The sequence below is a fragment of the Xyrauchen texanus genome, chromosome 10 (assembly GCF_025860055.1).
Source record: "Xyrauchen texanus isolate HMW12.3.18 chromosome 10, RBS_HiC_50CHRs, whole genome shotgun sequence".
Lineage (NCBI taxonomy): Eukaryota > Metazoa > Chordata > Actinopteri > Cypriniformes > Catostomidae > Xyrauchen > Xyrauchen texanus.
The window spans coordinates 9,856,742-9,870,103 of NC_068285.1; the positions used below are offsets into that span (position 1 = coordinate 9,856,742).

The following is a 13,362-nucleotide window of genomic DNA, read 5'->3' on the forward strand; positions in this document are numbered from 1 at the left end:
TTTGGGAACATTGTGTTTCTAGGTTGTTTTGGCACATTAAAGCCCAAAGTGTTTTCTTTCTAAAGATACTACAACTGTGTCCATACTCCAAAGTGTCCCGTAAATACAACCATTTAAGTTCAGGTAAGTCATTTTCATGCTTTGTGCTCAAAAAAGGGGGCATGTATCAACAGGTTAAACATTAAAATATTCACGTTTTCAAAGGTATAGACACATAACATAAACAAAATGCTTGTAAACATGATTTTAGTGTGATAAAATCTCTTACTAACCTTTTCTGTGTAAAGTTATAGCCAATTTTACAACACTGTAATATCAACAAACACTAAAATGACTGTTAAAACGTCAATTTAAACAACAAAAAATAGCACAAGTTTTAACAGAGATTAAAGTAAGTGCTTTTATAAAATTATAAGCTTTAAATTTCAGCCTTTAAACCCTACAAAAAATTGCTCCATTCACTTCCATTGTAAGTGTCTCATTGTAACAGAGTTTAGCTTGTTTTTAAAGAAAAAGAAGGGACGAGTCTAAATAAATCTATGCGGTAATCAACATTAGGCCACAAATCCTGTTGATTGAGCTTAATTTATATTGAACCTGGAACATTCCTTTATTAACCTGTATAAGGCGCCTGATAACACGTTACAATATGGTTTCATATTTTAACATTAACAAATGCATTAGGAATAATGAACCATTTTTACAGCATTTACAAATCTTGTAATCCAAGATTAAGAAATGCTGTAAAAGTATTGTTCTTTGTTAGTAAGTGTTAACTAATGTAGTTATCAACTGTTAACAAAAGCCTTATAGTAAAGTGTTACTTATACTGCGTTGCTTTATCAGAGTAATTTTCCCAAAATACCCAGATTTCACATTGATTGTAAACTCCTTCACAAGCATTTCTTACTGACTTATCCAATGTGTGCAGATATTGTGTGCATGCCTGCTTATGTTTTAATGCCAAAAGCAGAGAATGAGATGATTTCCCATCTCATGTGGGTTTCTTATGTTTTAACTTATTTTTAATCAGCTGATTTTTTTATATTAATCAGTGTATTGCTGTGCTTATAAAAACGCTTATTCTCTAAAATAACTACAATAAAATTACATACAGTGCATTACAAAACAGTGGCATTCGACTGCTTTTAGAGACCAATAACGTGCTATGATATAGAAGAATATGGCTGACATCATTCAATTAGCCACGTAGGCTAATATGCAAATATTTTTCATACACACGCAGATTTGGTGCTAAATGAAAATTCAAATGTGTATTTTGCATTTTCCATTTCCTACCCTAGTTAAAGCATTTTAATATAATATTCACAAACAAAGGAATGCCGTTTATCATCATAAGAAGACATGCAACACTGTCTCGAGTTCTTGAGGTGATTTTGGCAGACTCTCGTGCGATAAAGAAAATCTGCTGGTGTATTTGACGGGCCACTCTGGCTGAAGACCTCATACTCTTTCAGTAAAGCTCTTTTATATTCTGTACTTATGTTAATACACGGTTCCCCTGACACACTTACTCAAAGAGGAGGAAAGAATTCCCACACACACCTTCATGTCTTCAGGATCAATTCCAGGCAGTCCAACACATTACTGGAATCAGAGTGCACATATACCTCTGAAGAAATCATAGTTGTGTAGCAATACCTCAGAATACAAAACGAAACTGTGCTAAATTTAGATATTTTCCATGTGCAGTGATCCCAAAAGTATTTAGGTGCGCTCTTAATTGTAGTATTTATGTAATCGTGAACTTACACTGACACCTAGAGGCCTGGATGCAGCATGCACGCTGGCGCCATCTTTGATTTGAATGGAAATGACATCAAAGCTGTGAGGAGCGAATCTCAATGTGCGTTATTTTGTGTTATTACGTTCTCGTGGACTCGTTCTACATCATCATCAACTGCTGAAGTTCAATTCCGATACTCAAGAACACCGGAAATTACCCGGATGTGTCCTTGATTTCGAGGACGCATCGGATGGTGACTTGTGGGCAATAATTCGGCACTACGGTGGCAGACGAAGGACATTTATCGTTTTCCTTTCCGCTCACGAGTTTCCCGCTGTAAACTCACTAAAGTCTGACAGCAGTCATTATTCTCCGTCAGAATTTGCTTTTGTGTTTCATTAAAAATGTAAGATGGCGTGAATAAGGTCTATTCAGTGAGCCAGGATTATTTTACACCATGACTGATGTGTCTAATAACAGGAAGGTTAAATTAAGCAAGTAACGTTGGACTGGTTCATGTGATCTCAACATGGCAATCCCCATGAGTGGGACCCTCTCCATGTAGAATAAATCAGTTTTTATTAGTCTTATACACATAAATTACTTATTAGATTATTACTCAAGCAATTGAGTATTTATAAATAAATAGAGTGGAGTGGTGGTGGCGTAGTGGGCTAAAGCACATAACTGGTAATCAGAAGGTTGCTGGTTTGATCCCCACAGCCACCACCATTGTCCTTGAGCAAGGCACTTAACTCCAGGTTGCTCCGGGGGGATTGTCCCTGTAATAAGTGCACTGTAAGTCACTTTGTATAAAAGCGTCTGCCAAATGCATAAATGTAAATAACGATAAGAGTTTTTCGCAAAACAAACTTACTTTAGCCATTTTTGCAATACATTTTTACTTGCCCCAACATGATGTTTAGTGATTGCATGAAGTCACTTACAGGTATAGCTCATCACATTAATATTTGGCATCCAGAAAGTATCAAAATGTGTCTTAATTTTGAACAAACTATTATTTGATTATTGGCAAATTATCATATTATATCCTACCTAAGGTATTTCACCAACAGGGGGTGGATAAACAGAGCAATATTCCAAGCCCCTGCCCAAACTAAACTTTTCAGTACATAAATTTGGCCTCAGTTCAAAAACATTCCAGAGGTTTAGAAGAGCCCCTTGAGCATTTCCTGAGCATGTAAAAATAGACATTTTAGATTTAACAATAAATGCTGGCATTAGATGTGAAGGGTACGTGCAAGTCCATAATCGTTATAAAACGGACAGTTCTGATTCTAAAATCTCATTTGATGAGCTTTCCTTTTACAACCCGGGAATCGAGTTATAAGGGGAATTTGAGAATGTTTCAAGATTTTTGATTTAACAGTGCAGAGAAATGTAAATACACACAGCCCTCTGCAGGTATAAAGAAACATTACACATTTTCCAAACTTTTGTTTACAAGGCAACATTTATGATATTCTATAACAGGGTATCTGCAGGTATCAGCTCATCCAATTTCATGCTTTTTAATACCCTTTTCAAAAATATTTAAGACTTGCTCGTTACTTCAATCACTGTGGAGGTTTATGCATATAGGTATACATATACCCACCACTAGATGCAACAAGAAGGCACAAGAAGGGCTGGTTTGATACTGTATGTTTACTGTGTGTATTTTTATGCAGACATCTACAGTAGTTATTAAAGTTCATTACTATAAACAAATAAAATCTTACATAAACATCCACTTGTTTTAGTTTTTTAGTGCACTCACTGAGGCTCCACAAATGGACCTGTATTCTTGACACTACCAACAAGCTTCTCCTCGAACTAGACCAAATAATATATGTTGCCATGCCACAGGTGAAACTTCTTGCTTTTTCTGAGCTTTACATTTTTATAGAGGAACATTGTTTGAAAAGCTAGCCAATAACTTCATTCCAACTGAACGAGCGCTGCTTTACCACTGGTCTGAGACACCACATAACTTCAGCCTGTAATGAATCAGGTGCATTTTATAATAAAGTTTTTGTACTAATACTGCAATTCAGATGGCCTAATAAAAAGCAGTATTTGCAAACATACTGTATATGACTTGGAGCTTTTATTTTGGCAGAAAGGGTATTGTTTATTTAACAGTTTACATTGTTCCTCATTTCCAATCTGGTTAAACAGTCATCTCCATTTCTGTGATACGGTGTCATGTTTTTAGATTTGTATAATAACTTGGCTTTGACTCTGGCCTACAGGACAGCTGATGGAACAACACCCTCTTACTTTATTCAAGTAAGAGGGTGTACCAAATTCACTCCTCCAGGTCTATGTCCCGTCTCACTCCCTACACTCTAAGAATGAGCAACACTTGGTGATTTCATCGCAACGTGTCACAAAGTCACTTTTCAGATCATTCATATTCTCTCTTCCACATTGGTGGAAAGCGCATCCACCAGATATCAGATATATTCTCCAAAAACCACAAACATTGTTCAAAATTGCACATAGACTGCATTTAATCCGTTCAGTTTTACCATTATCTGTGAATCAGATATTAATACACATCTTCAATTATTTTTATAAAAAGCTTTTGAATATAAAGTTAATTTCACCATATCGTGTGATGTCCAAAAATAATCGATGTTGTAAAATATTGTACTAACTTTTTACACTAATTCATGTTTTTATTAACTTCAAAATTAGTCATTTCAATGTGGGACTTTTAATTTGAAAAACGATGTCACCGGCTTCTAGTCTCATAATTTCCACACACACACACACACACACACACACACACACACACACACACATTACAGCTACAAATGCACAAATCACAAATTGAGTCACTCTCCATCATTTGAATCAGATGTAATTTTTTGGAAAATTTGTATTGTATTTTAAGCTTTTATATTTGCACAATAAATGTTGTATTTATACTCTTTAATGGTACGTGTGACAGATTAAGGTTGCTGGCCATTCAAATAGAACGGGGCACTGCACCAGGGGCGGTGTCAGTCATTTTTCTCAGGGGGGCCGTGCAGGGTACCCGTCAGTACCCTCTAGAACCGCCCCTGCACAGGGCGCTCTTATAGCATGGACAAAACATGAATGAACCTCTGAGGATGAAATGTGTCTTCTCGTGCACCCAGTCTGTTAATGTTGAAATGACAATGGAGAAACGGAATTGGGAATATCTAGAGCCCCGGATCAGAACTCAGCGCATATGTATATATCTATTCTCTGCTATCTGCGAAAGGTTTTCATTCGACCTTACGGCCCAAGGAGGGAAATGTTCAACAAACACATAATTTCAATAGCCTTATTTTTCACCAAATTAATTTAATATATTTTAATACTTGTTAATGACCCACGGATACCCTGCATAAATAAATCGCACATTCCCTCGAGTATCCTATTGACATTCAAGCCTCTTTTAGACCACTTTTAAACCCTCTATTTCTGAAAGACAATCATTTGTTCTTTTTTTTCTTTTTGGCAACAGGCATTTCAGAGTCCTCTTGGAGAGTTTCTTCACTCTCAGGCGCCCGTCTCTTCTTGCTGGTCTTATCGCTAACATACCCGCCCGGAAGATCGAAGGGTAATCTCTCATCCGACTCTTTTCTTTTGTCTTTCTTCTTCTTCTTCTCTTTGTGAAGTCTATTTGAATTGAAGTCCACCTCCATTGTGTCCACCGTTGTTTCATGGTTTTCAGATGTTTCATGTAGGTTGCTGCCGTTTAAAGACTCTTCAACAGCAGACTCCTTTTCATGTTTGTCTTTCTTCTTCTTCTTCTTCTTCTTGGGGTTTGGATTGTCAGTTGTATCTTCTGTGGATTCTGTTGCCGGTTCTTTAGCTGTTTCCACAAGGGCTTCATTCTGTTCAGTTTGGGCCACAAGCTCTTGGACCCTGAATGTGAATAAGTAAAAATATAATCATTTGTAAAACACAAATGACTGTATACATGTAGTCTTACAAACTTTCAGCATGAAGTCTGGTCCACATAGCAGTTTATTCTGGTCAACGAAGACAAAAATATTCCCTTTGAGGGAAAAGAGCCAAAAGCCAATACCTGACAAATCCAGCACACAAATTAAAATTGCGATATGTCCTAGTTTGGTTAATAAACTGCTACGGCTGCAATTTAATGCATTATAATCTGTGTGAAGCCGGTTGCTCATACACTGAAAACACCTCATCATAAGCGTAACGCACACTTGATGTAGATGACAGAGAGCAGAGAGCTCATTCACTCTACAGCACATGCAAACTATATAGTCATTTAATTAAATCGTAGCCTTTTGCAATTTAATAATCATACTGGTTCATGTAGCGACCTGCTTATATGGAGGTGTAAAGCGGCCATCAAAAACGTACAAACTGAAAGGGCTTTACTGGGGCGGCTGTGGCTCAGGTGGTAGAGCGGGTCGGCCACTAATTTTTGGTGGTAGAGCGGGTCGGCCGCAGGGTTGCCGGTTCGGTTCCCGGCCCACGACTCCACATGCCGAAGTGTCCTTGGGCAAGACACTGAACCCCAAGTTGCTCCCAATGGCAGGCTAGCGCCTTGCATGGCAGCTCTCCCATCATTGGTGTGTGAATGGGTGAATGAGTCACAGCTCCTTATACATGGCAGAAATATATCACTACCATCTAGTTATATAATATTCAATGTAATAATAATGATTACTATAATAAACTAATCATTGTAATATATTTAAGCAATCTCTCAAATCTGCTCTGGTGTGCAGAACTTTATTTGACAAAAATAACCCCAATGTTACATTTTAAATTGTGTTGTGAGGATCTGTATTAAAACACTTTGAAAAAATAATACATTTGTATTTTGAAAACAAATTGTTTGATTTTCATTTGATTCAAGTTAATAAATTCAGTAAGCACCCTTCTGATTATAAAACTGAATTAAACTATTGAATACAGGATTAAAAAAATAAAGCAGAAAACAAAATGTGAATAAATGAATAAAACGGATTTCATAAGGCCCTCATACATATAATCACGCAAAGATGCTTTGAAAAATAAGCTGCCCTTTAAATTTGCTAAATAATTCTTATTTGTTATCAAATAAGAAGTAATAAATACAAATATAAAATTATTTATATAGTTATTATTTTTATGCAGATTCTTTTTTATAATTTTGTGACAGCTAAAAATGCTTAAATGCTTAAACATTTGCTTAAAAAAACAAGTTTCCCTCAAATCATCAGCATCACAGTATTGCATTTAAAAAAACTGCAACATTACACTATAATAAAACTTTTTTTGCTTTTATTGCTTTTGGCGAGTAGTGAAAAGGAAGTATCGGTTCTTATGTTTGGTCTCCAAAAAATGGTATCTGTAAATCCATATTTAAAAGCAGTAACACTGGCCCAAGTTCTACAGATTGTGACAAATGTTTGTAAAATATCACCATTTAGTTGCAGTCTGGAGCCTTGCTACTTATATTTTTTAGCAGTAATATGTGAAAATAAAAGCTCACGTTCTCGCAGGAACACACAAGCTAGAGTGAATGTGCTTCAATCATGAATGTGCTTGACTAACATTTCGGGTTGTTTCACAACAAAACCTGTTGTATGCATTTAATAGGCTACTTTTATGCCACTTCTGCAGAATATTTGAAGCTTGAAAACACAATCACCATTCATTGCAGTATTATTAAAAAAGGAGCAGAATATTCTTAAAAGCACCGTTTGTGCTCCAAGGAGGAACGAAAGTCACACAGGTTTAGAACAACATGGGCAGGTTAATACTCCAACAAAATATGAATTCTCAGGAACTTCATACCTGGATCTCTCCAGCCTTCCTCTGATGAGCATCACACCAGCAACATCAGCATCCAGCTGAAAGACCTCAAACTCCAGACTGCCGCCAACATGCAGTCCAGAGTCCCTCCACTGCTCTGGGGTCAGCAGATTGGGCTTCACTATCGATGCGTTAAAGCATCCATGCACCAGACATCCGACGTGACTCACTCCGATTTTATTAATTACACCCTGAGAGATAAACAGAAAACATACTGAGAACACAGATGTAACATTAAACATCTTCAGGCAATGCAAATGTACGAATCCTTCTATAATCGTACACAGAGTATTCATTGGTTAAAAAGACATACCACAAGCTTAGATCCTTTCTTCGGTCTGAAAATCACAAATGACGCCTCGATGTTGACGTGAATGAATCCTTGATCATCATAAATATCTCCATACTGTCCTACAACTTTAATATTATCATACGCCAAAGGAACGCCGTTCAGACTGCAACAGAACACAACAAAGACGAACAAATGGGCGTTTAAGGCATGTTAAATGTAGGCCTAATGGAAAAGGACCATTAAGGCCAAAACTACAAGGTTAATGCAACCAATTTTTGTAAATCTGATGATTTTAAGATGTTTAGCAGATGTCAATTACAGTGCTAGGAAAAATAATTTGCCTGATTTCTTCTGTTCTTCTGTATTTTCATAAAACGAGATATAACATATAACAAAGGCAACTTGAGTAACACAAAATACTATTATTGTAACAGGTAAAGGACGGAGGAGGTGGGAACCGGCTGAACAGTAAACAATGTTTAATGATAAAACTCAACATAAAACAAACAGACATCTCCGGCTGCCCTTTATCTCACTCTCCTGCTGATCAGCTGATTCAGTGCCAGACGCACTCCATCATGGCCCGGCCAAGCCCCACTTCTCGTCACGGTTATCCAACACCTATATCACCCATGTGAAAAACTAACTGCCCCCTTAAACTTAATAGCTGGTTGTGCCACATTTAGCAGCAACAACTGCAGACCAAACACTTCTGATAACTGGAGATCCGTCTTTCACAACGCCGTGGGGGAATTTTGTCCCACTCTTCTGTGCAGATCTGCTTTGGTTCAGCCAAATTGGAGGGTTTTCGAGCATGAACTGCCCGTTTAAGGTCCTGCCACAGCATCTCAATTCTCAGTTCTAGTCAGGACTTCGACTAGGCCACTCCAAATCTTTCATTGTGATTCTTTTGAGTCATTCAGAGATGGACTTACTCCTATGCTTTTGATCATCGTCTTTTTGCATAATCCAGTTACGCTTGAGCGTCTCACATTATACTCATGGACTGATGACCAGACGTTCAAATTTAGGATTCTATGGTAGAGAGCAGAATTCATGTTTCCCTCAATTATTGCAAGTCGCCCTGAAGCAGCAAAGCATCCCCACACCATCACACTAACACCATCATGCTGACCGGAGGTATGATGATCTTTAAGTGGTATTCTGTGTTTGATTTACGCCAGATGTAACGGGACCCCCGTCTTCCAAACAGTTCCACTTTTGACTCATCGGTCCACAGAACATTCTCCCAAAAGGTTTGAGGATCATCAAGGTGTGTTTTGGCAAAATTCAGACAAGCCTTAATGTTCCTCTGGGTTAGCAGTGGTTTGCACCTCGCCACTCTTCCATGGATGCCATTTTTGTCCAGTGTGTTTCTGATAGTCATGAACAGTGATCTTTATTGATGCGAGAGAGGCCTGCAGTTCCTTGGCTTTTTTGTGACTTTGAGTCGTCGCTGAGCTCTTGGAGGAAATTTGTAATGTCGGCCACTTCTGGGAAGGGTCACTACTGTGTCAAGATTTCTCCATTGTGATTTAATGACTCTCACTGTGATTCTTTGGAGTCCCAGAGACTTTGAAACAGCTTTGTAACCCTTCCCAGACTGAGATAATGCTACAGTGTGAGACCGTTTAGCCGACTTCATGCTGCTGAAATTATATTTAGGTGTTGATTTGATTGAACTGGGCTGGCAGTAATCAGGTCTGGGTGTGTCTAGTCCAGCTGAACCCCATTATGAATGCACTTTCATAGATTTGGGGATTTAGTAAGGGGCAAATACTTTTTCACACAGGCACAGTTGGTTTTAGATAACTTTTTTGCTTCAATAAAAGCATCATTTAAAAACAGTATTTTGTGTTTACTCAGATTGCCTTCGTTTTATGTTAGATCTGCTGAATGTCTTATTGACATCCGAGAGGAAATGTCTTATAGACATATTGCAGATGAGCAAACAATGTAACAAATCTTACAGACGTAAACACAGGGAAAGAGATTTAAAAAGAGTTTATATTAGACCCAATATTAGTCTGCTTCTAAAAGCTGCCAATTCAGACAGATCTATGATTACAGACATATCCTATTCCTAACTTTGACTTTGTATGCGTTTGTCATTCACTTGTGCTTTCAGAGTAACTTTGGCTTTTGTACATGTTAGGCTACATTTGACCAGTAAATGTAAGGATATGAATAAACTCACTGGGTTAATCTTAGGAAGGTGCGACCCCTAATTTGTGCTCTTTCACCAAAGTGTTCTTGTGCAAAATGTAAATAAAACTAGTGTGACATAACCAAGTAATGATTCTACACTATTTGACCACAAAAGTTGATAGCAACTGTATTAAATTCAACCAACTTAATCAAATATTTGACATTTATAAAACCATGTAGGCCTATACCACGGTGTTGTCATAGTTTTATGATCTCTAGTACTACTTTATAATACAAAACCATATAAATAAAAAACATGGTATTACCATGTTTTTGATACAATGTAATTGTCTTCTGGACTCTACATTGAAAATACAATGACATGAATACAAAATTAATCATTAAGTGTCATGGCAATACCATGATATGAATGGAATACCATGAAAATCACATGGCATGTAAAATAAATAAATAAAAAGGTAATTCATTCCCGTGGCATTCCCATGATTTTGGACATGGTACCATTCTATGGTTTTACAGCCTACCATTGGAATTCCATCCCAATGAATTCCACCATGGAGCCATGACAAAGAAAGGTTTGGGAACTTTGGGTGAGTACTAGGGTTGGGTGATCTTCTCCCTAGTCAGATCGTCCTATCGTCAGTCTGTGAGATTGCCAATACCCGATACGATCGCGGTGTTCACATTAAAACCGATGAACACCGCGATCAACCGCTGGTTGCACGCTAGGTGGCACTACGGGGTCATTTTCCTTAAGCAGGGTTAGGCCTGCACAATAAAGCAAGACACCTTGATTTCAAACTTTGAACTTAATTTTTTTATTTTAACTAAAAATTCAAATAAAATTGGAAAAAAATTAAGTGCATTTAAAATGTTAAATGTTTTGAAAGATGGATTTAAAGTTGTGAAGGGCAACATCTCTTTGGAAACTAACCTTCTTCATCTGTGCATTCTCTACCTGTTATGTATTTTGTTGTGCAGGAAAGTACATCATGTGTGTGAAAATGTTTTATTTGTTCCCTCCTTCACAATATATATATATAGCCTATATCGCAATATCCAATTACATCAGCAACCCCAGGGCTGAGTGGTGAATATTCTTGCTTTAGTGATTTTGCATTGAAAAATAAATACATATCTTTAAGAACAAAAAACCTAAAAAAAAAATACATTTCTAAATTTAAATTGGACTCCAAACGAAACAAAAAAGCAATAAACTGCTCCGTGGAAATAAAGCGAGCTGAACTAAAAGCACCTCCTGAGCTGAGATATCGGAGGTCATTTACAGCATTCATAGATGATAAAACTCTTGCAAAATAAAAATAAAAAACATTCTGAAGACAGAAACAAAGAAAGTGTGAGAACTTTCTACATGCGTGTGTTCCACGAGACTGCACGCCTCCGTACAAACAGTGTGTCATACATGCGCATACACGGCTTTGCTGTCATGTTCTTAATAATAAAATAAAGTGTGTTCCTTCAAGCACGTGTCTGTGTGCCACGGGTCAAATTAATTGTAATATTAATTTGATAATAATAATAATAATAGCCTAATAATAATAATTTAATACATTAATGGAAAACTAGCCAAATATCATCTTGACATCATCAAATGCATTAGCTATTGGCGATCACTCTGACCATCGTTGATTGCCGCGATCAGCGTCTATCTGCACAACCCTATTCAGTACCATGGTCAGGGGCATAGCAATCGCTTAAAAAAATTAGGGGGACAGAACGATTATCGCAAGACGAACATAAATATATAAGATATATTTTTAAAGCTACGCTCATATTGCCAGCGACACGCATCGACAAAACGCCCTCATCTCATTAATTTTCAATGAGAGCTGGCGAATTCCGGCGACCCTTGCCGACCATATGTGGGCGTGTCCAGCAATGCGACAAAGTTGAGAAATGTTTAACTTTATGTAAATGTAGAGTGACTTTCGGGAGCGACAGCCAATACGAGAGAAGATGGTAGAGCTCATGCAATCCTAATATGTTAATAATAATATTAATTGTGAAGAAACAGTGCTGTTTAGACTCTCCAGACACACCACTAGCGAACTAACCGCCAGCCACGTGCGACAATCGGCAACAAAGTAGCTGGCAGTGTGAACGCAGCTTAAGGCTCTCAATCGATTACATTTTTTTATTAAATTAATTACATGATTGAACAGAGAATTTTAACTTTTCCCAACACTTTTAGACATTTGCTGTATGAAAGAAACAGCCTAAACATTTGCCCTATGAAAAGGTACTTTGGTTTTTATTAAAAGTGAGGGGGACGTGTCTCCTGCACCCCTCGCGTTTTCTACGCCCATGACCATGGTTACCATTTTGTTCCATGATATACACTTCGGTAACATGGTATTTTCTTAGTTGTCTGTTGTTTTACCTTGTGGAGTATTTGAGCAGATCGGCATTCAGTTCCTCCTGTATTCCGGTGCGTTTCTTGCACAGGTAGACGGGCGGCAGCGCGATGTGTTTGCGCGGAGTGTCCAGCACTAGACACGAGTAACGCGTGTTCAGCAGTTTCACCGCGTCCGCGAATGACGGGATTAGACACTGAACCACCGCGACGTCTCCGCCTGGTCCGCCTGTCACATCTCTACCTGATATCTGCGCTTTGGCTGACACTTCTGCGGTGTTTGTGAATGGTTTTGTATCTCCGTCCTCTTGTGTCCAGTTCGCCATGTCACGCGCATGTGTAGGAACACGTGGTACGTTTGCTCGTGTGTTTGCATTGAAGATGTGCGGCGTTTGTGCGACACCCAGCGGTGAGGTGGGGAACTACATGATCGAAACCATTTTACTCGGACGAGAATGATTGATAACATGAAGGAATAATCATACAGTTTGAGAAACAGAACAGCTATTGACTGCTCTTATGAGGAATTTAACTTTAATATCAGTTCATTGATAGCAATTGTGATGTGCAACAGTAAAGGAATAGTTCATCCTCATGCCATCCCAGATGTGCATGACTTTCTTCTGCTGAACACAAGCTAAGATTTTTGAAGAATATGGTCCATTCAATGCAAGTAAATGATCTGTAGAACTTTGAAGCCCCAAAAAGCACATAAAGGCAGCATACAAGTCGTTCCAGTGGTTAAATTTTTTACTTTAAGTGTCCACTTTCAAACAGCCCTTCTACGCACGTTCACGAGAGGTCACATTCGTCATGCATATCACCACCTACTGGGCTGTTGTGCAATATGATTTCTTTTTTCTTCCCTTTTTTCAGTCTCCTTTCTACCCAGTAGGCGGAGACATGCAAACATAATGTGAATCGCCGAAAACAGGACAAGAAGAACTCGGTCCTCTTGTGAAT

The 13,362-nt window shown here is 38.0% G+C and overlaps 1 protein-coding gene across 1 annotated transcript; it reads right to left on the bottom strand.

Moving 5' to 3' along the window:
* Nucleotides 1–3,220: 3,220 nt before the first annotated feature.
* On the bottom strand, nt 3,221–12,735 carry LOC127650746 (DNA-directed RNA polymerase I subunit RPA43-like). Its single transcript, XM_052136360.1, has 4 exons — nt 12,427–12,735; nt 7,878–8,019; nt 7,547–7,755; nt 3,221–5,653 (listed from the first exon to the last, which is right to left on the bottom strand). The coding sequence occupies exons 1-4, from the start codon at nt 12,723–12,725 to the stop codon at nt 5,218–5,220; spliced, it is 1,086 nt and encodes a 361-aa protein (XP_051992320.1). The 5' UTR covers nt 12,726–12,735; the 3' UTR covers nt 3,221–5,217.
* Nucleotides 12,736–13,362: the final 627 nt, after the last annotated feature.